The sequence below is a fragment of the Dunckerocampus dactyliophorus genome, chromosome 5 (assembly GCF_027744805.1).
Source record: "Dunckerocampus dactyliophorus isolate RoL2022-P2 chromosome 5, RoL_Ddac_1.1, whole genome shotgun sequence".
NCBI lineage: Eukaryota > Metazoa > Chordata > Actinopteri > Syngnathiformes > Syngnathidae > Dunckerocampus > Dunckerocampus dactyliophorus.
The window spans coordinates 11,945,668-11,968,660 of NC_072823.1; the positions used below are offsets into that span (position 1 = coordinate 11,945,668).

Sequence of the window (22,993 nt, forward strand, 5' to 3'; positions counted from 1 at the left end):
CATTTTGTTTCAAACCAAAAACAAATCTACATAGATTTATTTTTAAAACATGCCATATTTGTTTGTACTGTATAAAATGACGTTTTCTAACAAAATCATCCCAAAATACAAATTCTAAACCAACTCCCTCTGTCCACATTTGTGGACATGTTCAACAAAATCAACAAAACTAAGTCCCTCTGTCCACATATGTGTACATCAAGTTTAGCAGCATGGTAAATTGTCAAATTTTCTTACTTTTGCAAAATTCAACTTCCACAACACACATTGAACACTTCTAGACATATCTGAGCAAGAATCAGCCATGAAATTTGTTTGAATTTTTTATCTGGTCAACTTTTGGATTGGGAGGAGCCATCTGAATGTTAGGGTGGGTTGTCAGCCATCTTGAATTTTACATGTGCTTTGTTACACTCTTCTTTCACCACCAGGTGGCAGTTTAACGTCCTCATAAGTGGATGCCAGGCCCTTGTAGTCCAAAATTTAACATTGTAGTCTTGACAACCAAAAATGTGATGTCCACACATGTGGACGCCAGGTCGTAGGAGGTTAAATATATATATATATTTTTTTTTATTTTATTTTTTTTATACACACAACACAACCCCCATTAATAATGCAAGAAATTCCACTAAGTAACCCTGACAAGGCACACCTGTGAAGTGAAAACCATTTCAGGTGACTACCTCATGAAGCTCATTGAGAGAACTCCAAGGGTTGAGTTATTTCACACTTTTTGTCAAGTACATAATTCCACGTGTTCATTCATAGTTCCTTCAGTGAGAATCTAGTCATGAAAATAAAGAAAATTCATTGAATGAGAAGATGTGTCCAAACTTTTGGCATGTACTGTAAGTAGTTAAGGTCACCAACACATGAAAACAACCTCATGATGATGCCATGCACCACCACAAACTATAGCAACAATAATAGACCTATTGGAAAATTAATACCTCTCTGAAGTTTCTATCAAAGCTGAGCATTATCATATTTGCATGCAACATGCATACAAATATACACTCGCTCACACACACACACACACACACATACACGCGCGCGCACGCACACACCCACAAACAAACCCAGAGCCAATTGTGTGCTGGGGGACACAGTGGTGGAATGTGAATGTCAGCGGTAACCTTATTTACTCTTCATATAAAATGCTGGGCAGCAATTAATAGCAGGTATCCTCCCCAGCAAGGGGGTAATTGACTGTATCAAAGTATCACAACTGCATAATCCAAGCAGTGTGTGTAGCTGTGTGTATGTATGAGAAAAGACAAAATTTTGATGTGAGATGAAACCAAACTTTATGTGTTTGCATGTGGGAAAATATATACTCCTTAACATTCCTCACCTCCCCCACCATACACTCAACCCCTCCCTAGCACCTAATTAAGATAAGGGTCAGCAGTGGTGGGCATCGCCACTAAAATGCACCAGATGTCTTTATGAGTGCATTAACATTCAGATGTATTCATTAGCAGTAAGTGTAAAAATGGACCATGCGGAGACCTTGTGCTAACCATCAAAATATGCATCATTAATTTTAATGAGCAAGCAGAATGAGTCTCGAGTTGGAAGGAGCAACTTTGGATCTGGCAGCAAATACACTTTGCAGACAGAAAGTTCCACATACAAACATGGAACAAACATAAGTAAGAGCAACAATACAAGACAACAAATTAAATTTTTCATGCATTCATAAACCCTCGTAATAACATGACAATTAGGAATTTAGATTAAACTAAAGTAGCTCTTTAAATAGCTTAAGTAGATAATATATCGTCCATATAAATTAAAACCTTTGTGGGGCTTCCATTTGCTGCCTGGGTGGCTTTTCAATAGCTATTTTGAAGCACATATGCTGAAAATTCTGAAAATAATACAACAGAATATTATTATAATATGGATATACGTTTTTTCCAGAACACGGAAACACAAAAAGGTCTGAGCCAAGAACATCAATAAAATACAAAATACATTAAAATACGCATCCCTGTCCAGCTCACCCTAGTATGGCTCCTGACACCTTAATTATTATTAGTATGTTAGGTCTGCAGCCTTTACACATTCAGCAGAAGTGACACAAGGCATATTGGAAGCAAGTAGCCCATAATTACAGGCCAATTGTCTGTGCTGAGCTGGTTCATGCTTGTAAGGAACCATATGTTCTTCTCTCAAAGGGAACATAAATTTAATGAGTGGCTAATTAGAATGTTTTAATTGAACTTAATGTCTGCTAATTGATGTTTGTTAATCACAATGAGCAAGGTCGTACTAATTAGTCTTAATTCATGTTAATACATAATAGTTTGTTTCTGAGCAGTCATGTTGTAATTGCAGCAACAGCAACAACAAGGCATGGAGTAAAGGTGTCACCAGTTAAAGCTCCTCTGAGACAAGCAACCACCATTGGTCATTAAAACTGAATGCTAATTAACTGTTAACTGTTACAACTGGCAACAGAGCCTGGCCTTTGCCGTTTATTCATTTGAGCAGTTTGTGTGGAAATAATGGCAAGCTTCAAATAAAATAGTAAAAGATACTGTTTTTTCTTTCCCAAAACAAAATACAAAATAGAAAACATAACTCAATCAAGTTTTCTGAAATTGTCATTTTATGAATTTTTTCTTAGCGATCAGGTTTACTGAAAACAAACACTAGAAGCTTCAAGTGTGTATATGCTAACAATAGGTATCAAAAACAACAGTGTTTAACAGTATTATTAGTAACAGTATTCAAAACCAGTAATATTTAACTTCATATTTTGTAATGAAAATCCTGAAAGAATGACCACTGCTGAGCTAATAACTGTGTATAATTTACCAAATGATGTATAACTGGTGCAAACAACATTCAGAACATTTAAGCATGCATTACCAACTTTTTTGGCAGTTTAGTTGTCTGTGCGCCGTCGTTTGGACAGGTGGAGTCTTTCTGTTTTGAGGAACTGTTCGATTTTATATATCTGGGATCTGAATGAATACTGTTCTTCCTGAGAGCACAAAGGTTCAAACTTGTGCTCGGACCTTGGACTAAGACTGGGCACAGGAAGCCTACTAGACCTGAAGTGAAGAAACAAAACATAAAAGCAAGACTTAATAACTTCCATCATTACAATGACTCTCAAAGGCAGGGCTGTCAATGATGAGAACATTAGCAATAGTAACTATGATTAATTTCAGTGTGAAGTAAATTATTGTGAAATTTAGGTGGTTTGCCAATGGAACAAATGTTTCAAATAAAAAAAAAATCAAAATATTGCAGTGCAACCATTCACCGTGTCAGACTTGTTGGACTTCATGTACTAAATTGTCCTTCTAAATTTCAGTCTTCTTAGTGACCAACATGCGGATTGTGTCAATATGTGTTGAACAGACATACCCTGAAGGAAGCTGCCAAGGCTGTGTGCTGGACAAGCTGGATACTGGACAAGACGGGACGGACATGGAAATTCTGCCCCCCTACACAAAATAAGAAAATAGTAAACCTCCATGTGGTGTAAAACAGTAGTCTAAATTTTTCAACTAGACATTTTTTGTAACCTCCTTTAGGCCTCTTGAGGAACTGATAAACAAAGACAAGGCAGACAATAACCAGCTCAAAGAGACAATCCAGGCCCTGGCTGAACTCTGTGAGAAGTTCCCAGTATTCACAATCGAATAATTCAGCATGCTATGTGTTACTTTATCAGACCAGTTTTTCCTCACACTTCAAAATTGTTGCAGTATATATCTCCTTTAATAGCCAGCACATGGATCTTATAGACCGCAGAGTGACAGTTTGCAGTGATGGTGACAAAAGAGAGAATGGGAGTGTGTGAAACAGAGCAACGCAGCATAAGAAAATACAAGAAGTACAGGAGGAAAAAGACAGTGGGCCAGTGAGAGACAGATGATGAAGTAAGAGCTAGAGAAGACTGACAAAGAGGAGTAGGTGACTCAGAGAGGAAAGATATTTGAGCACAATTGGTAAACTTTCTTGCACAGCTCATTATTTTTATTGTCTGTCTGGTTGTTTCCAAATTGTCTCAGTTCAACAATGGCATATCAGCTTCATATTGTCATTTAAGACCTGATTAAAAATTGTATCTGTATTTCATTTAATATTGTATACCTTCTGTTGTATGCTATTCATTGACCATATCTACTGTGACTTATGACTATCATATTTGCAGCTCTTTGGATAATATTTTCATGGTAAAGCGCATTCACATGTCAGCTCATTGTGAGAGTGGTTATACTGTCACAATTCAACACTTTTTAATGATTGGTCAATACTCCCATGTCCTAAGGACAAATAATGACTTTGGCAAAAACAGATTTTAGCTTCACTGATCCTTGCACCTGGAACATTTTACCGTATACTTTTAAAGTGGATAAAACTTAGCATAGCTGGCTGCACTGCAATCGTTCCTCTACACTTTTGTAACTGACATCTGCTGTTGACGTCTCTCTGTAGCTCTCTCTGAAAACGCTCTGCTCTCCAAGCTGAGGTCTCATGGCAAATGCTGTGTATCCAGAGACACCGAAGGCATTAAACAAGTCGGCGGCTCTGGTAGTCACCAAGGGTACTGAGAAAAATGAGGTGAGAAGGCAAGAAAAGCAAGGTCGTATCAATGACATGTGGCATGACATACACTAATGCTCAAAAGTTTACAATCACTTGGAAATGTTTATGTATTCCAAAGAAAAACACATTTTCATGCAACTGACAGTTAATCAAATGATTTGAAATAATAAGGTGATTTAAAGAATGATCTACAGTTTTGCATAGAGACCTATAGAGGCCAGTCTTCTTCATCAGTCTCCTCGTATGGCTGCTAACCGACTGAGGGCCGCATATGTCCTCATTAGGGTCATAGGTGGAGCCTATCCCAGATGATAGGCAGATAGCAGTTGCTGATAATAGGTACAATAAAATGTAGATCGTTCTTTAAAATAATTTGATTTGTTGTGAATTGCATGAAAATGTTTTTTCTTTAGAAAACAAGTACATATGCAATAGATCCCAAAGTTTTGCACACTATAACAGTGCTATACTGTACCTCTTTAATACTGGCCTAATGCTTTTTCAGGTAGTCATTCAACACACCTTTACTGTGCTGGCTTTTAAAGAACGTTGTGCAGGGAGACTCTGCAAGTAGCCCAACAGGACCGCATATATTTTTCTCAGGCACAGGGAAGTTCTGAAAACACACAAAGATACTCTAAAGTGTTTAATGTAAATTAAAATTGCAACATACCATCATGTAAAAAAAATGTATACCCCATAGTGTTGTAATTTTCAAGCAAGGGTGAGGTGCTTAAATATTTCAGCAAGAATACCTGAACATTTGGATGCAAGATGGAGTCAGTGGAAGCTGGAGATAAAACCGTCTCTTTGATAGCACCACCGCAGTCTTTGTAAGTCTCAGGTAGAGACAATTCCTTCACATCACCAAGGGTTTCTTTTACAACCAATTTGTGGCATTTAGAGGCGTCAGCCTCAACCGATTCATCATTGCCACCTTTCAGCAGAATTGACTCTAATAGAACACTTTCAGATGTCTTTGAATCAGCTGTATTATCTTGGTTGGACATTTTCAAACCCTTCTCATAAATTACAATTTCCAGGTGAGAGGCAGTCTCACACGTCTCCATCAGTCTATTTGCCTGCTCAATGGTACTCTGACTATGGGACACTATTTTGGTGTCATCCATGGTTTTCCCAAACTTATCATTTGTATCTATAACATCCATGTCATCTGTGAGAGTCATATCGCTGGTAATATTACCAGGTTCTGTCAATGTTGGAATCGTCAGTGAGCCGAGTGACTGAATCAGGGGGTTAGAAAGTTTAGCTGTTGGTTCATCCATTCTCCTGTCCTCTGGGGTTTTCTCTTCCACTCGATGAGCTGCAATTGGTGATGACTTGATGGAGGCTGCATTGGTTTGAACCTGATCTTGACACAAGTTTTGAACCTTATGCATAACTGTAGTACATCCACTTAGATTTTGGTTTGTGGGACTGCTAAAATCTTGAAGCAACTGCCCTTTGTTTGTGCTCATAGGACTGTTGTATGCAACCTTCTCCATGTCCTTCTGATAGCAGGTTGTCTCGCAGACAACTATTTTCTCCATGAAGTCAGTGTCTGATTGGGTGTTGCTCATTTTATCATGGGTCGTCTGGGTGTCTATCTGTGTTTCTGTCTTTCCTTTCTCTTCCCCTCCATCTATGCACTCTGTTGTTTCTGTTTTGGACTCATGTTCACCCTTTCCACAGCACTCTTCACTGTTCACTCTATCTGCTGTTTGGGAATTGGGAATTTCTCTCAGCTCTCCAGCATATACATTTTCTAGGACATCTTCAGTCTTCCTCTGATGATTTGTATTTCTTTCCATTTCCTCTCTATTGTTACTTTCCTCATTGGCTTTATCTATCCCACAATAGTCTGCTCTGGTCATGCTTGCGCTCCTATCATCAAACTTTCTGTCTTCAGTCTGAAAGTCATTGCTTGACCTGCAGGCAGAGTTTGATTTGTTTATTCCAATGACTGAGCTTTCACTGATGGTGTCACTGATTTCACTGTTGGCCAACTCATAACCAGCCTGATGGAAAGTAGTACAAGTCAGGTCTGACACTTGATTAGACATCCTCTCACTTCTGTTATAGTTGCTTGTTTGTTTATTCAACAGGATGTCGTCACTGCTTGTTTTTTCAGAGAGTCCCAGAGGATTTTTGGTTGACTGAATGGAAAATAACTTCTGACATTGATCTTGCAGCTCAGCTTGAGACTTTACATGGGGATTTGGGGCTTCGAGTCCTGTACAAGGACATAAAAGATTAAGAATTCAGGTTCTGGTTTAAGTGTACTGATCAAGGATGACAAAGCCTGTAAAATATAAGGGCAAATATTGCTGAATGTTATCTGTTAATGGATTGTTTGCATATCCTGAGGAAAATACTACACTAAATCCTTAAAAGAGAACAAGTAATAAAGCATATTCATCTTCTTGTTTATATTATATTGGCTGACCTCCTGTTTCGCTATCCAGTTTGTTCATAGCTGTTGTATCTTCCAGACAGTCCAGAATTTTGTTCTGAGAAACAGCTGAGTTCTGCTGGCTGCCAAAGACGTGTTGCATGGCGATGGGTTGAAGTTCATCAGGAGGTCTCTCTCTGGTTTCCTCTGCTAGAGTGGGGAACATCTGAGTAAAAGGACAGAGGCTTTTGAGTGTAATCACTCATGTGTGTAGAGAAAAAACAACATCCAAATTCTTACAATTCAAGAATACTCCTTTATGTGGTGCCTGTAAAATGGTACACATAAAAGGACACATGTTTTATATGTTATTTTTAAAATTGCTTTTAAATTCTGTTTTGGCAATAAACACAATATGTCAATACAATGTAAAACCATATAAATATTTAACTGACTAATCACAAGACAGTCGATGTGACCGGGAAGAGATATATACTGTAAAATTTAGTTTAGGGCAAGGTTTGTTGCTAAATGTCATGTGCAGGTTTATGAGATATCAATGATGTATTTGATGTATTATGAGCAGAATACAATAGTGGGTGCAGGTAGCCTGACAAGCACAGAGGAAGGTTTATACAATTTGTAGAAGAATTTGTAGAGGGTTGTTTCCTTATCACTGGTTGTAAATGGGTGAAATACTAACAGCTTTACATTGTACTCTGGGTTAGGCCTGCAACATGATGGCCACAAAAAAACTAAATAATTTGGAGGATGATATTGTGTTAGATGTTAATGTTTTCTTATATATATATATATATATATATATATATATAACTGTATGAGCAAGATAGTGGCTTTAATTGGCCATTTGCTTTAGTGTACTACCAAAATGGTTTTTAGTTCAGTTGCTTTTTGAGTGTCTTTAATGCCTCAATAAAATTACATTCCAATATATCTCATGCATACCTCATGTATATTATGAACTTGCATTTTGACTTGTGCAGACAGTTCAGTGTGCTTCTGTTGAAGGTCATCGTGTGCCTCTTTCAGTGTTTGAAAATCTTGCTGCTCATGCTAGATGTGAAACAGAATCAGATTTTATATTTTTAGAGAACCAAACATTGAAGGAATGTGTTTTATTTTGAGTTACATTATACATAAAACAGCATTATTTTGCTACTTTTTATCACAAACTTTTCCCAAAATGTTCTTAGATGAACTCACTATCAGCTGGGCAACCTTGTCTTCCATTGCCTTGCATTTCTCCTGCATCAGTTCATGTTCCTGCTTGAAGACCTACATAAAATTAATCAACAATAGCATTTTTATACAATACACGTTTTTTCATATAACAAAAACAAACAGTAAAGTGTTAAGCACTAAACTGAAAGCTAAAACACCTCTTTCCATATGCCATTTGATGCTGATTTTCATAATTAATAATAAATTAATAAATAAGGAAAAGTGAGAAAGCAGTAGTGATGTTCTTTTTCTGAAATTCAGTGTTACTTTTACGCCAAATGTAATGGGACACACACCTTCCAAAAAGTTCAACTTTTGTCTCGTCAGACCACAGATTATTTTCCCAAAGGTCTTGGGGCCGTTTTTGCTCGGTGTCCTTCTTATGGTAGAGTCATGAACACTGATGTTAACTGAGGCAAGTGAGGCCAGCAGTTCTTTGGATGTTGTTGTGGGGTTCTTTGCGACCTCTTGGATAGGTTGTTGCTGCACTCTTGGGGTAATTTTGGTTGGCCGGCCACTCCTGGGTAGGTCGATCTCTGTTCCATGTTTTCACCATTTGTGGATAATGGCTCTCACTGTGGTTTGCTGGAGTCCCAAAGCTTTAGAAATGGCTTAATAACCTTTTCCAGACTGACAATCTCAATGAATCCTAGTTAAGTTATGTTTTAACAGGGCCATGTAGGTTTGGATTTTTTTCTCCCTTAATAATAAAAAGTTTAATTTAAAAACTGAATTTTGTGTTCAGTTGTGTTAAATTTGTTTGATGATCTCAAACGTGTGACAAACATGCAAAAAAATAAGAAACCAGGAAGGGGGCAAACACTTTTTCATACAACTGTAAATGTTTTTGGACTGTGCAGGAAAGCCGGAGAGAATAGACAGAACCTATACAAGCACCTTCTTTTAGTGAGGAAGCTGTGGTCTCGTACATTGGGCTGCCTCAGTAAGGAAAAAGGAAAGCCTTTTTGTTATTATTGTCCTGTAATCATTCACTATGATATGCAGTATATATTGGTTCGGATTTAAATTTAACTTAAAGAGCAGGACAATATTTATACAATTATTAAAAGCATGGGGAACAGAGGGTGGTGATGGACAGTAAAGACTGTAACGCAAGTTCTGACCTTGTACTGCTCTTCCTGTGTCTGCAGCTGCAGTTCTAGTCTGCTCACAGTCTGTGTCTGGCACAACAAAAGCTGCTGAGTGTGCTGCATTGACTTCATCAACTCCTGTACAGTAACACAAACAAATTTACCACTCTAAGTCTACTAAAGCCATGCAATATTATAGTCTTTATTATATAATATATTTTAGTGCAATATTATTAAGTCTTTTTCAATTGTGTCACTCACTTGTTTCTCTGACCGTACAGCTGCATACTCGTCCCTTAGCCTCTTGTTCATTTCATTTTCCTCAATAAAAAAACAGTCAAATCCCAGCAAAAGGTCATACCTTACTTACAACTAGCTGATTAATCGTTATTATCATCTGAAAGCCACTTACCATGCTCAGCGAGTGGCGCAGCTCCTGTAGATGCTGCTCTGTGTGTGTCGGTGGCCTGTAGGCCTTGTCGTGTTGGACTGATGACAACTTTGCCTTGATCAGCTTGGCGTTCACCTCCTCCAGCTCCTGAGATGCGTTATTGATTCAAACATTTAAAATGCCCTCCAAGAAGTTGATGATAATTGTTGTAATACAGGTTAGGGAAACTTTTTTTTTTATGAACAAAATGCCACAATCATTACTGGAGCACAACTGCATATATGTAGTATTATTTGATAAGTGTATGTAGTATCTGCTGCACTTTGTGCTTGCTGCCTTCGGGCACAATTCACATCTGCATAATATTACTTATTTATTAATATACAGTTGCCATTAACTTATTTTTCTGAATTACACTTGTTGATATGTGGGTTGAGCTCTCTCATAAACATTCTCAAATACCTTTTTTAGTGCCTCAATGGTCGCTTCATGTTCTTTATTTGAAGCTGTCAGTTTCTTATTTATTCTCATGGCCTCATCAACTGTAAGAAAAACAGGTAAAAACATAAGTACCTATCTAGATAGACAGACAGACAGACAGACACTGTCTAAAAGTTCAAATACACAACACTATGCAGTCACTATGCAGTCACTCTGACACATTTTACTTCATTTTGAAGATAGACATTGCAGCAAATGCATGGTTATAGATGACCACAATGTATATGGCACGCCATTGTAATTAGATTGATTACAACTATTCGTAATTTTGGATTTGCAATATTCCAGTATATGTGGATACCTGGCACCACATAAACTACTACTTGCATTGCCTCGGCTGCCAAAAAGGTGAGCTATACTGATGTACAAGTAGGGCATTTACCAATGTTTTCTTGACTCACATAAAGCTTCATGGAAAGGGTCATTTTCTAGCATATTGCTTCCCTGAGCGATGTCATCTCCACTGTACAGTATATGTATTTTTCAGCATTTCCTTGAGGGCATTCCTTGAGCACAACAGTTAACTCTAAAAAAATATGAGACGACTGCTAAAACATTGCTACACTCACACAGTGACACACACGAGTACAGTCTTTATAAAAGCCAAGATAACTGTCAGCAAATTGGTTTATGGAAATATTCAGTATTTCATATTTTATTCTATGTACAGTACAGGCCAAAAGTTTACACCGTCACATTCAATGTGTTTTCTTCATTTTCATGACTATTTACATTGAAGATTCTCAAAACTATGAATGAACACATATGCAATTATGTACTTATCAAACAAGTGTGAAATAACTAATATTTTATTATCTAACTAATAACTAATATTTTAGATTTGTCACATTAGCCACCCTATGCTTTTTTGATAGCGCTGCAAACAGTGTTCTCTCAATGAGCTTCATGAGGTAGTCACCTGAAATGGTTTTCACTTCAAAGGTGCGCCTTGTCATGGTTACTCAGTGGATTTTCTTGCCTTATTTACTGGGGTTGGGACAAGTTGTGTTGTGTGTGTTCAAACGTTTGGCCTGTACTGTACATCATGGTGTTGATACAGTTTTTTGTGTTTAAAGGGATAGTTTGGATTTTTTGACATGAAGTTGTATGACATCTCCATCAGCAGTGTAGTCCATCAACAGTGACTTAACACCCCCCCCCCCCCCCCCCCCCCCCACAACTTGGTCCAGCATCACAAAAATACCTCCTTGAAAAAATCAGACCTCTGTGTTATATTTGTCTCCCGCCGTATCCCTGCGCACTGTCGTCTGTCCATTCCTGTGTATGTGACGAAGACGCTCGGATCTTCTTCCGCTGTGGAACACACGCGTAAACAAGATGGCCACCGGGCTCTGTTGCGGAAGAAGATGCGTGTGTCTTCAACACATACACAAGAATGGACAGGCGACAGTGCACAGGGATATGGCGGGAGACAAAGAAACGGCGAGCGATTTGTGAGGTCTGATTTTTAAGAGGAGGCATTTTTGTGATGCAAATATAAAGTATTACTCTTTTGAACATATATTGTTTTGAGAAGCCAAACTCTTAAATGGCCCCGGCAATGGCCCCGGCAACTAAGCGGAACTACGTTCCTCGTCACGGGAATCCAATCAGAACTTGGACCAAATGCGGGGGTAAGTCACTGTTGATGTCGTACATTGCTGATATGGATGTCATACAACTTCTTGTCAAAAAGCCAAACTATCCCTTTAATTGTAAGAAGAAAAAATAGAAAAACCATCTGCATAGCAACTTGCCATCAATTACCATTTTGCTCCAGTTTCTCATGGGCCTTCTTAACTGTAGTGCACTGCCTTGACAGAGCTTTGAAGTGTTTCTCCACCTCTCTCATCTGGTTCAAGTGACTGTCTTTTGACTGAATCTGCAAAGCTATCTTCTGCTCCTGCATAAGGGATAAAAACAAACACTATAAATGCATTGAAAAAGCTAACAAATCCAGCTGTCACTGTAAAACTGTAAATAAGAAACAATAAGTAGAAAATGCAAATCAGTGCAAACAATTGTCCAAAAAAATGTGGTGAAGAGACTCATGGTTTAACATAGCCAATATTTTTCAATGGGATGAAGGCATCGGCAAAGTCCATGGCTCAAAGAGCTTTAGAGCTCTTCAAACTACCATTACAGTTTGATTGTCTGTATCACTCTCATTCTTCAATAATCCCCTCCCTCCTCTCCAATTTCACTCCCTTCTATCATAATACACAACCTTCCTTTAACTCCCTGACTGTGCCACTCATAGATGAAGAGGATTCAACCAAGCGAGGCCCTGTTATAAAATATTTTAATACTGTCATGGCCGTTCAAGTGTCACACTCTCCCTATCCGTTACTGGTGATGAGCTCTTCAATCTAAAAGCCAGTCCTCCTGTACCCCCACAGTCTTTTAATTTTTGTCACTCCCACTTATCTTCTGTCAGCGATTGGAACAAGTTTAAAAACTCCTCACCAGGTCGTTGGTTTTCTTTTCCAAGTTGTACTTCAGTAGCTGTAAGACAAGAGTAAACTCACAACAATATGATACTTTTCTATAAAGATGAGCATAGGCTATTGTGGCAAAAAAGAAACTGATAAAGCCAAAGTGATCGTGATATAATTATGACACAGTATAATGAAAAATCCAAGTGTCATTATCCAATCTACTGTAAATATATTTACTTTTTTACAAAGTAGCGGAAATAAATAATTGTTATAATTCATATCCATCCATCTTCTATGCTGCTTAACCTCACTAGGGGGTATGCTGGAGCCTGTCCAAGTTGACTTTGGGCAGGATGTTGGGTACATCCTGGACTGGTTGCCAGCCAATCGCAGGGCACATATTGACATCCATCCACACTAACATTCATACCTATGGACAATTTAGAGTCGCCAATGAACCTAATATGCATGTTTTTGGAATGTGGGAGGAAACCGGAGTACCCACGCACACACAAGGAGAACATGCAAACTCAACGGAGAGATGCTCAACGGAGATTCAAACCCAGATTTTCTAGCTCTCCTGACTGTGTGGCCAACATGCCACCGTGCGGCCATAATTCATATCATTAGAGTTATTTATATTCTGTTAAAGTGATTTTATAGACTCATTCCACAGAGTACAGCATATTATTCAAGTTCTTCATTGGAATTAAGGTAACTGCAAATATAAATCACAAAAATTGTATTTTGTAATAATCACACCACACCACAATTCAATTTGTAATTTTAAAAGTCACAGATTGTAAGGATGCTAGTGATTAAAGGCCTTCAAAGACATGACAACTACAGCGGATGTGAAAAAAAAAACTAGAGGGAACCACTGGACCACGTCACAAGAATTAAGACAGCTGGGCCTCAGTTTAGCCAAACAAAGCAGTTAATGTCTCCCGGATAGAATATCAAAAAACGCCGCTATTGTATCCACATGGCTGGCCGTTAAAGTGCATCGGTCCGTGAAGACGGTTTGTCACCTCTGTGGTGTCGTGCCAGAGGACAAACACTTTGGGAGCCAGATTGGCTCAGACCTACTGCCCTCGACTTAGCAGGGGATTAACTTCTGTTTTATTTACAGGTCTATTGTAAAGCATTATCTTTTAAAGCAAGGTTGAGATAAATAAAGTCATAAATGTGATGACGCGAACAAGATAAATGGACACAGAGAACATGAGTTTTCAGTACCTGAAGCGACTTCATTTCTTCTTTCAAGTTGCGAATCTCCTTCTCTTTTAATTCTGTGATGGCCTGGTATCTCCCCTGTTATGTTACATTATTTCATAGTATTAAAAAAGCAATAAATGACAAAGCCCAGTGAAAAAGAACATGCTCTGCTGAGAGTGAAGGAGAGGAAAACATTTAGGGAAGGAAATTAACTGGGAATGAGATGCTCATACCTTCTCCTGCTCGGTGTGTCTTATTGTGGCCTGGAACTTGGGAAGAATATACAGTAAATACATGAGCTGTCCAGTGGTGTTGCTTAACTGTACTATTTCTGCGTTTGAAAATCAGTGCTGTTGTTTCTCACTATACAGTATCAGGGCTTAGCAGTAGGACGAGCAGCATTTTGGATCCACTCTGAAAGGGAAAGGCAGCAGACCCTCTGTGGACCAAAGTACGGAAATCAGCACTGGTTGCTTTTGAAATTCTGAGAACTGCTGTACAGATGACAAAGGCTTGTGGCCTGTTGCAGCCCAGCCTAATGCAACAGCTTTTGCTAGAGCACACCATCATTTAATAATACTAAATGATGTTAGTTGTTGACTCAAACTAATGAACATTAATTGGAATATGACAACCAGCTCCCACCAACTCTCCCTGCTTAAGATTTGCCTTATTAAGCTTTTCTGCTTTTGTATTAGGGAACTAAATACTCACTTTGTAGCAGCAGCAGTTTTGTTGTCCCTATACTCCCCAGCTCATGAGTGAGACAATGTGCAACCTTGATAACATCAGCATCTGGTTTTCAAGCTTACAATCACCTTAGGATCACCTTTGAAATGGACAACTGGTTGTGAAAACTGCAGTCCTGACTCATGTACCTGCTTTTGGATGTCAATGACAGACTGTGCATGCTGGTTTGTAGCTGTTTCTATTTGATGTTGTAAAGATTCCTATCATGGTCAGGGACAAAAGCACAAAGAATGATGATCTGAAGTAAAAAAAATAATGGTAAGACATACCATTAAAACAAATCTTGAAGTCAGATGCAGACCTACTGTAGCCCAGCTTTACCTTCTTCCACTCCAGCTCCTGTTTCTCCAACACAACTTTACTGATCTGCTCTTCATACCAGCCTTCGGCATCCTGAACCATAGAGAGGTTTATGAAAAAGGTTGAAAACAAGGTAAGTCTCAAAACAGACAATGAGTCAAACTAAGTACATCTCATATGGACATAAAGTTTTCTGGACAGTTTTGCCAATTCATTCTTCTGTATCATTTTAAAAGCACCTACTGAGAGAGAAAAGCATTAGAAGAGAGGTGATATAGAGCGCTATCCTTCCCTCTTTCCTCCAGAAGTGTAAGTATAGGAAGTATAAGTCAATTTCTCTGAATGTCCATGAGATGGGTCTCGTGGTTAACATGTTGGCCACACATTCAGGAGATCTGGAAGATCTGGGTTTGAATCTCTGTTGGGCATCTCTGTGTGCCGTTTGCATTTTCTCCCCGTGCATGCGTGGGTTTTCTGCGGGTGCTCCTCCCACACTCCAAAAACATGCATGTTAGGTTAATTGGTGACTCTAAATTGTTCGTAGGTGTAAATGTGAGTGTGAAAGGTAGTTTGTCTATATGTGCCCTGCGATTGACTGGCGACCAGTCCAGGGTGTACCCCGCCTCTCGCCGGAAGTCAGCTGGGATAGGCTCCAGTATACCCGCGACCCTAATGAGGATAAGCGGCATAGAAGATGGATGGATGGATGGATGTCCATGAGACTTTTTACATGCTTAACTCTTAAAACTGTGAGTTTATTTTAAAAGCTCAAATTAAACTACGCTCCCAGCACAGCTCTGCAAAAGAAGGGGGCTGAGATAAATACACCAAAAATCTTAACAGAGCCTGTTCATCCATCCATGCTAATCCAAATAAATCCCAATAGAATAAAATAAAATCGCTGATTTGGCAAAATTGGTAACAATACGGTCCTTATTTTGTAGAAACGGATTATTTATTTTGTCTTTTGTCAAAACATCCAGATATATAGTGTACCTTCAAGTACAGTTTTAATTTGAAGTTTAAGTAATTCACATTTTCATAAACCAATGGTTGTGTTGTTTCGTCACATTAATGCTCAGGACCAACACCATGCTGACATCCTGCTCTTTAACCTCTCCACCCCATGAACAACACACCCTGCTGCCTTGACAGAAGCAGCCTGAGGAGGATCAGACTGTTACTGCGCTTAACATGACTATAACAATAAAACTGAAATTGGTGGACATCCCATTTTTGCACCTCTAACCTTTAAGCAACTTTAAGAGGATGTCTTGTCAGGTAGGAGTAGCTTGAGGGTGGGAGGCATGTTTTATATTTTTTGCTTTTTACAAACAAATGAAATTTGTACTTATTGGTCAAGGGCCAAATAGCTTCTCTGACCTCCATTCTGATGTAATGTGCATCACACCCAGATGGTTCTTGTCCAAATAGCCAAAAGAGACAGTTTGCACTCTTTAAAGTCAAGATAATAACAACTTTCTTCCTTTTCCAATGAATCTGTGTAGGCTCTCAGTCGTACAGGAGTTGTCCATCGAGGAAAAGGCTTCTTGAGACGTCATCTGTACTTCTGTGTAGAAGGTGTCGGACGTTTCGCTCCTCATCCGAAGAGCTTCGTCAGCAAACTAATAAGTGCTGGTAGCTTAGGCCTTAAATACAGTAAGAGTGGGCGGAATTGGTGTGCCAACACCCTCCTCCTATTGGTTCGTTACACTAAGCCTGGGCGGAGCAGTGGTATAATCCTATCCTGTTATTCACACCTACGATAAAAGGGAAGTGTCGCTCCCTGAATTGGGTATGAACGACTCTGATACTGGCTTGTTAGCATCTATTGTTCTGGCTCGGCCCTGCCTTCACCTCATTTGCAAGACTAAGAGCTGTGGGTTTTGGTCTCAGTAACCTGCTGAACACAGGGTCCAAATTAAACCTCAAACCACCATTCCGATTCAATGATGGGTTCTGTTGTTTGACAAAAATAGCTTCCTTAACTCCTCTTTCAAACCATCTGTTTTCTTTGGCCAAAATCTTAACCTCGCTGTCCTGAAAAGAGTGATTGGTAGCTTTCAGGTGTAGATGTACTGCTGATTGAGGACCACTAGCATTGTCCCTGCGATGTTGATAAAGCCTTTTTTGGAGCATTTGCTTAGTTTCCCCAATGTAGTGCTCTTTGCATTCCTCATCTTTACAGTGGATGGAATAGACCACATTGCTCTGTTTCTGGTTTGGAGCCTTGTCTTTAGGATGCACTAATTTTTGTCTCAGGGTATTTACTGGTTTGAAATAGGTAGGAATTTTGTGTTGCCATAAGATCCTCTGGAGTTTTTCGGAGACCCCCGCTACATAAGGGACTACCACTCCTCTCCTTTTTGCTTCTGTGGGCTTTTGGGTTTCTTTCCCTACTCTCTTCTTTTGACATTTGTTAAAAGCCCACCGTGGGTACCCACAGGTTGAGAGCGCTCTCTGGACATGTTGTGTCTCCTTTTTCTTTCCCTCAGCACTAGTTGGTATTTGTTCCGCTCTATGTTGGAGGGTCCTAATAACCCCTAGTTTATGTTGTAGTGGATGGTTTGATTCAAAAAGCAGGTATTGGTCAGTGTGTGTGGCCTTTCTAAAGACCTCTGTAAGTAGCTGTCTGTCCTTTCCTATAATTACCTTGCAGTCTAAGAAGGCTAGTTGGTTTTCTTTAGTGTCCTCGCGAGTAAATTTGATATTGGTGTCCACCGCATTGATGTGATCTGTGAAAGACTGAATTTCTTGTTTTTTGATTATGACAAAGGTGTCATCCACGTATCTAAACCAGTGCCTTGGTTTTGTCCCTGAGAAGGATGTGAGAGCCTGTTTCTCCATCTCTTCCATGTACAGATTCGCCACTATGGGTGAGACTGGTGAGCCCATAGCACAACCATGAATTTGTCTGTAGAATTTCCCTCTAAACTGAAAATATGTGGTGTTAAGGCAAATTTCCAGTAATTGGCAGATGTGGTCAGCACTAAGTTTTGTTCTCCGATGCAGAGTTGAGTCCTCGAGCAGTCTCTTCCTCACCACCGAGACTGCTGCTGAGGTGGGGACAGATGTGAAAAGTGAAGTCACATCATAAGACACCAAAGTTTCCTCTGGCTCCAATCTGAGGTCTTTGATGCTCGCCACAAACCCTTTTGTGTTCTCTATATGATGATCAGTGTTGCCTACCAATGGGGATAAGACTGTTTTTACATATTTCGCTACATTGTACGTGGTAGAGTCAATGCTACAGACAATGGGTCTGAGGGGAAACCCTTCCTTGTGGATTTTTGGAAGGCCATAGATACATGGTGTAGCCTCCCCAGGGTATAACCTATGATACATCTGTCTGTCAATTAGTTCTTCCTTCTCTAACTTTTGGAGACAGTGTATGATTTCTTTCTTATACCTACTGGATGGGTCCCTTTTAAGTTGCTCATATGTGTTGGCATCACTAATTAGACTTGTTATTTTTTCTTCGTAGTCCAATGTGTTGAGAACCACTGTGCATCTGCCCTTATCAGCTGGTAAGATGGTGATGCTCTCATCTTTCTGCAGAGCCGCTAATGCTTTCCTCTCACCTAACGTGATATTGGACGGTGGTGGTTTGGCACTACTGAGAAGGGCCGATATTCTCAGACGAAGGTCCCCTGCCTCTGTTCTAGAAAGGTTATTGTTCCTGATGGCCGATTCAGCTGCTGTGATATAGTCTACTGTGGGTATCGTTTTAGGAGTCACTGAGAAGTTGAGACCCTTGGTTAATACTGCCTTCTCTGTCTCCGAGAGGCTTCTGTCTGACAGATTTTTGATCCAATTTTCTTTAGTATTGGTCTGATTCCCCCCATCCTTAGTGTTTACGACAAGCTGTGGTCGATTTTCCAATAGAAGTTTCTGGAATTTTCCCTTATGCCTTTCTTTGGTTTTGCTATGGTGCTTCATATAACCTGATTTGGTAAATTCACAAACCTCCTGATAGGTTTCGTGCGTAAGCTTGGTTTGCAATCTCTGATATTAGGTTTCTTCTTCAGACTGTTTATTTTTTATCTCTATGTTAAGCCTCCTAATTCTCAAATTCTGTATTTTTCTGATGTAGTTTTGTTGCATTTTCCTTGCCAAGTGTCCTTGCTCAAGGGACGCTTGCCTCATGCATTTGGGGATTAACCTACTCTGCCTGCATCTAAGATTAAATCTGAGGTGGTTCCTTAAATCTGCTAATTTAAGAGTGGCCTTTTCTAAGCTACGTACCAGCAGAAGGATGTCTCTCCCAAAGTTGGTCGCAATGCGTCTGTGTAGGCTCTCAGTCGCTAATGCTTTCCTCTCACCTAACGTGATATTGGACGGTGGTGGTTTGGCACTACTGAGAAGGGCCGATATTCTCAGACGAAGGTCCCCTGCCTCTGTTCTAGAAAGGTTATTGTTCCTGATGGCCGATTCAGCTGCTGTGATATAGTCTACTGTGACACTTCCCTTTTATCGTAGGTGTGAATAACAGGATAGGATTATACCACTGCTCCGCCCAGGCTTAGTGTAACGAACCAATAGGAGGAGGGTGTTGGCACACCAATTCCGCCCACTCTTACTGTATTTAAGGCCTAAGCTACCAGCACTTATTAGTTTGCTGACGAAGCTCTTCGGATGAGGAGCGAAACGTCCGACACCTTCTACACAGAAGTACAGATGACGTCTCAAGAAGCCTTTTCCTCTTTTCCAATGAAATAAACCAATTCTTCTGGTTGTGAAATCCAAAGAGGAAGCTCAACTACGCATGTTATCACTTCTAGCACAAATATCGGGCACCAAGTAGAAAGTGATTATTTTCCTTAAAAAGTACAGTGGTAACTCCAAAGTCGACGCTGCATGTTAATTTCCTGTTTTATGGTCTTCATCATGTTGCTTCTGTTTACTATCACTGCTAACCCTCTGCAACAAACACACGCACATACACAAAGGCAAAGAAAATACAAAATACACTTGTGAAGTTCCTGAAGATGTTCACTATGATTTTGACTTAAGTTGACTGAGATATGCAAAAGTATGGCTGTTCACGTTGAACTCATCACCGGTATGAATGCTGGCTCAGCATTTTCTCCTTACTTTTTACATTTCCTGACAAGTTTGGTCAAATTCCCAATTGTTCGATTTTTATGACATTCAACTTTGGAATTTGGTCACATTAATACAATCTATATATTTTTTTAGTAGGGCTGCACAATTCTAAAAAATGTGACTCACTCCTTTTGCCCTATTTATGAAAATGTTAAGTTGTGTAATATGTTTCGTTCATGAACACCTGATTTTAACTTAGAGCTGTCAAATATTTAAAGTGTTAAGAGTAATCATAGTTTTCTAATTAATTAATCATGATCAATCATCATCAATGGACGTTGATTGATCACCATATAGCTGAAATATGCCAATTTGTCCTGTATTTTATTAAAAGATAAATGACAAGACATGATTGTATGCATTAACAGCTTCAAATGAAGTGAAAATTGAAATTGCCTCGAAATGTCGAGGTAGCGTAGTATTGATGGTTGATGGCTGGGTGTCATCTTGCTCTCATGGTGTTGACGGGTGGTAAGTGGTAGAAAATGGACAGATGAATGTTGACATGAATCGAGACTGCAAGTTTTCTAACAAGTTTTTGTGCAGCCCTACTTTTAAGTCAGTTTTCTATACAAACATACATGGACAAAAATGTGTCATTTACTACCGTACCCTTCGAATGTGCAGCTCCTCTACAGCCTCAAGCAGATCAATTTTGAATTCCAGCAACTGCAGTAAGATGGTTCCTCCACTTTCTAATTGACAAGGGGTGTTTAACAGAGATTGTCCTTCTGGAGTTACTGCTCCTCTGACCTAATTGAACATAATTATTATTATTACTTAAGCAGTCCCTTACCAGACTGGCACTTGAAATAAACTGAAAGTAATAAATGTGAAAGATACAGGAACAGGCAGTACACACACAATGCATAAACATACATTTTCCCATGCAACGCTGCATACAAACCATTAACATCAAACTGATTGAGGTTGTAGCTTGTAGTCGTGTTAAACTGCTGTGCAAAGTCAGCAGTGTTTTTGCTGATGAATGTCATTTTAAAATGTCCTTGTAAGTTAAGCATTTTTTTACACTTGCATGCAATTTGGCTCCGCATTGTCTCGCAATTCGCCGTGGCAATGGCTGTCATTTTGACGGTACGCCTGAAAAGCGTAAAGACTAGTTTGCGCACTGTTTGCATTCTATTCGTGACCGAAAATGCGCAAAAGCGCATTGGCATGAAATGCCACGCGACTGCACAACGTACAGTATATGCACCTAAGTTAAGTACTGCTTACATCTGGTGACATAGTACGCAAAACGCGCATTGTTCCAGCATGGGTATGCATTGTCGCAACCACTTGCCGCATCCAATAAGCAGTTTCAAACACACTAAAAAGCAGCATCTGAAAGAAATGGGTAATTTGGGTGAATTCACCACAATATTTTCCTAAGGTACAGTACAATCTAGGTGAACTTAGCTTGCTCGCAGATGAGTGAGTGAGTGGTCCCAACTTACAATGACATTGGGTGAGAGAACTCTAGAATCCATATTGAAGTTGGCCAAGATCGCTCTGGGTAGCCTCTCCCTGTCAACAGAACAACATTCATTCAATTTCCATACCTCTTTGTCCTCATTAGGGTCATGGCGAACATATGATGCTGAATAATTTTCTAGTTATACAGTATGCTTAAAGGAAATCTGCACTTTTTGGGGGAATTTTGCCGCATCATCCCCACTCCTGATATGAGATATGAACACACTCTTTTCTGTGCGTTGTAAAGCTATCAAAACAGATAAAAAGAGACAGCTCATTACTGTACGTAATGGGACACACCTATGCCGCCTACAAAGACCGCTATTAAAACACCTCCAAAAAGGTTTTATGGTTTTATATCCATGTTGTAACCATGTAGGAACAGGTACATTCATGATAACATGTAACGCTTACAGTATTTTGCCAGATTGTGATCCTTTTAAGCATTACCGGAACTTCCTTCCTGGGCGCATTGATTTCACATAGCAACATTGAAACGAACGCCACACCTAGCGTTAACTTATCCAAACTCAAAAATAAAAACACAGCAGCAGTAGCGGCAGCTCCAATATGTAGCCTTGCCTTTTGGTAGTGGCCTGAGGCACTGAGAGCACGGCACTGACACGCTGCGGACGAGTGTGTGGTGGAGCTTGTAGTGGTGCTAGCCGGTGTGGTGTGGCAAGGTACCAATACGGCAATAACGTAGTTTGATCAGCGTAACAAAGTTAATAATAATAAAACAATGTTGCTGTAGCTTGGTTAATATGCATATCACATTATATGGAAATGGTGTTTCCCATTACGTGCAATACGTGCATTTTTTATATTTTTAGAACATACAGCAAAGAGAAAGACATATGTGTTCATGTCTCACATAAGGATTGTGGATGATGGGCGATATTCCAAAAAAATGTGCAATTTTCCTCTAAATTAATTAGTCAACACCTCACCACAATTATTTTTAATGCTAAATTCTTATATAAGAATTAATAGGTCTGCACGTGAAATCCTCATCATGTGTTTCAATCACTACAATCTTCTTTGTTTCACACCACTTGCACTTTAGCGTAAGTAGAGCACTTTGATAACCAATCTACATTAAAATGAACCAACCCATTGCACAATAATAGAGGTCAATGCAATAACACTGAATGGACAAATTGCTCTGTCAATGCTTTTTTAATTATCTAAGTTATTTAATCGGACCCATACAACCATATAATCAAACTGGCTCACTGAAAATAGCATTCTATAAGTGGGAGGTCTCCTTTAACCACTGATGTGGTAAGACAACAGATCTTTTTTCTCTCATTTAACCTGCACAGGTATCAATAATGTCGGGGGATGAAATGATCCCTGTTAGAATTGGCTAGTAAATAAAATGACATTTTGACCGCAGGCTGAGGGAGGAAGGGAGGGAAAAGTACGGTAGTGTGTCTACGAGTTGTGTCTTATTATACAGTATCTTCATGTGCGTGTGTGAGTCACCACGAGTGTGACGGAGGGAGTAAAC

General features: G+C 39.4%; 1 protein-coding gene across 9 annotated transcripts in view; it reads right to left on the bottom strand.

The window, feature by feature from the left end:
- Positions 1-1,387: 1,387 nt before the first annotated feature.
- The window catches only part of LOC129181530 (uncharacterized), a 36,859-nt gene continuing 15,253 nt past the window's right edge, over positions 1,388-22,993 (bottom strand). For 2 of the 9 annotated variants that reach the window (XM_054776850.1, XM_054776849.1), the window contains exons 2-21: positions 21,462-21,531; positions 20,617-20,757; positions 14,920-14,991; positions 14,727-14,798; positions 14,082-14,117; positions 13,870-13,944; positions 12,659-12,697; positions 11,960-12,095; positions 10,154-10,233; positions 9,713-9,838; positions 9,562-9,621; positions 9,334-9,438; positions 8,192-8,263; positions 7,934-8,041; positions 7,022-7,193; positions 5,331-6,808; positions 5,098-5,191; positions 4,440-4,576; positions 3,388-3,467; positions 1,389-3,068 (exon numbers count right to left, since the gene is read on the bottom strand). In XM_054776850.1, coding sequence (XP_054632825.1) covers positions 2,900-3,068; positions 3,388-3,467; positions 4,440-4,576; positions 5,098-5,191; positions 5,331-6,808; positions 7,022-7,193; positions 7,934-8,041; positions 8,192-8,263; positions 9,334-9,438; positions 9,562-9,621; positions 9,713-9,838; positions 10,154-10,233; positions 11,960-12,095; positions 12,659-12,697; positions 13,870-13,944; positions 14,082-14,117; positions 14,727-14,798; positions 14,920-14,991; positions 20,617-20,757; positions 21,462-21,494 — 3,285 coding nt within the window. In that variant the 5' untranslated portion in view covers positions 21,495-21,531 and the 3' untranslated portion in view covers positions 1,389-2,899. Of the gene's footprint in view, positions 3,069-3,387; positions 3,468-4,439; positions 4,577-5,097; positions 5,192-5,330; positions 6,809-7,021; positions 7,194-7,933; positions 8,042-8,191; positions 8,264-9,333; positions 9,439-9,561; positions 9,622-9,712; positions 9,839-10,153; positions 10,234-10,593; positions 10,760-11,959; positions 12,096-12,658; positions 12,698-13,869; positions 13,945-14,081; positions 14,118-14,212; positions 14,288-14,562; positions 14,644-14,677; positions 14,799-14,919; positions 14,992-20,616; positions 20,758-21,461; positions 21,532-22,993 lie in introns of those variants that run through there. The other 7 variants (XM_054776848.1, XM_054776852.1, XM_054776853.1 and 4 more) reach the window with 7 other exon arrangements.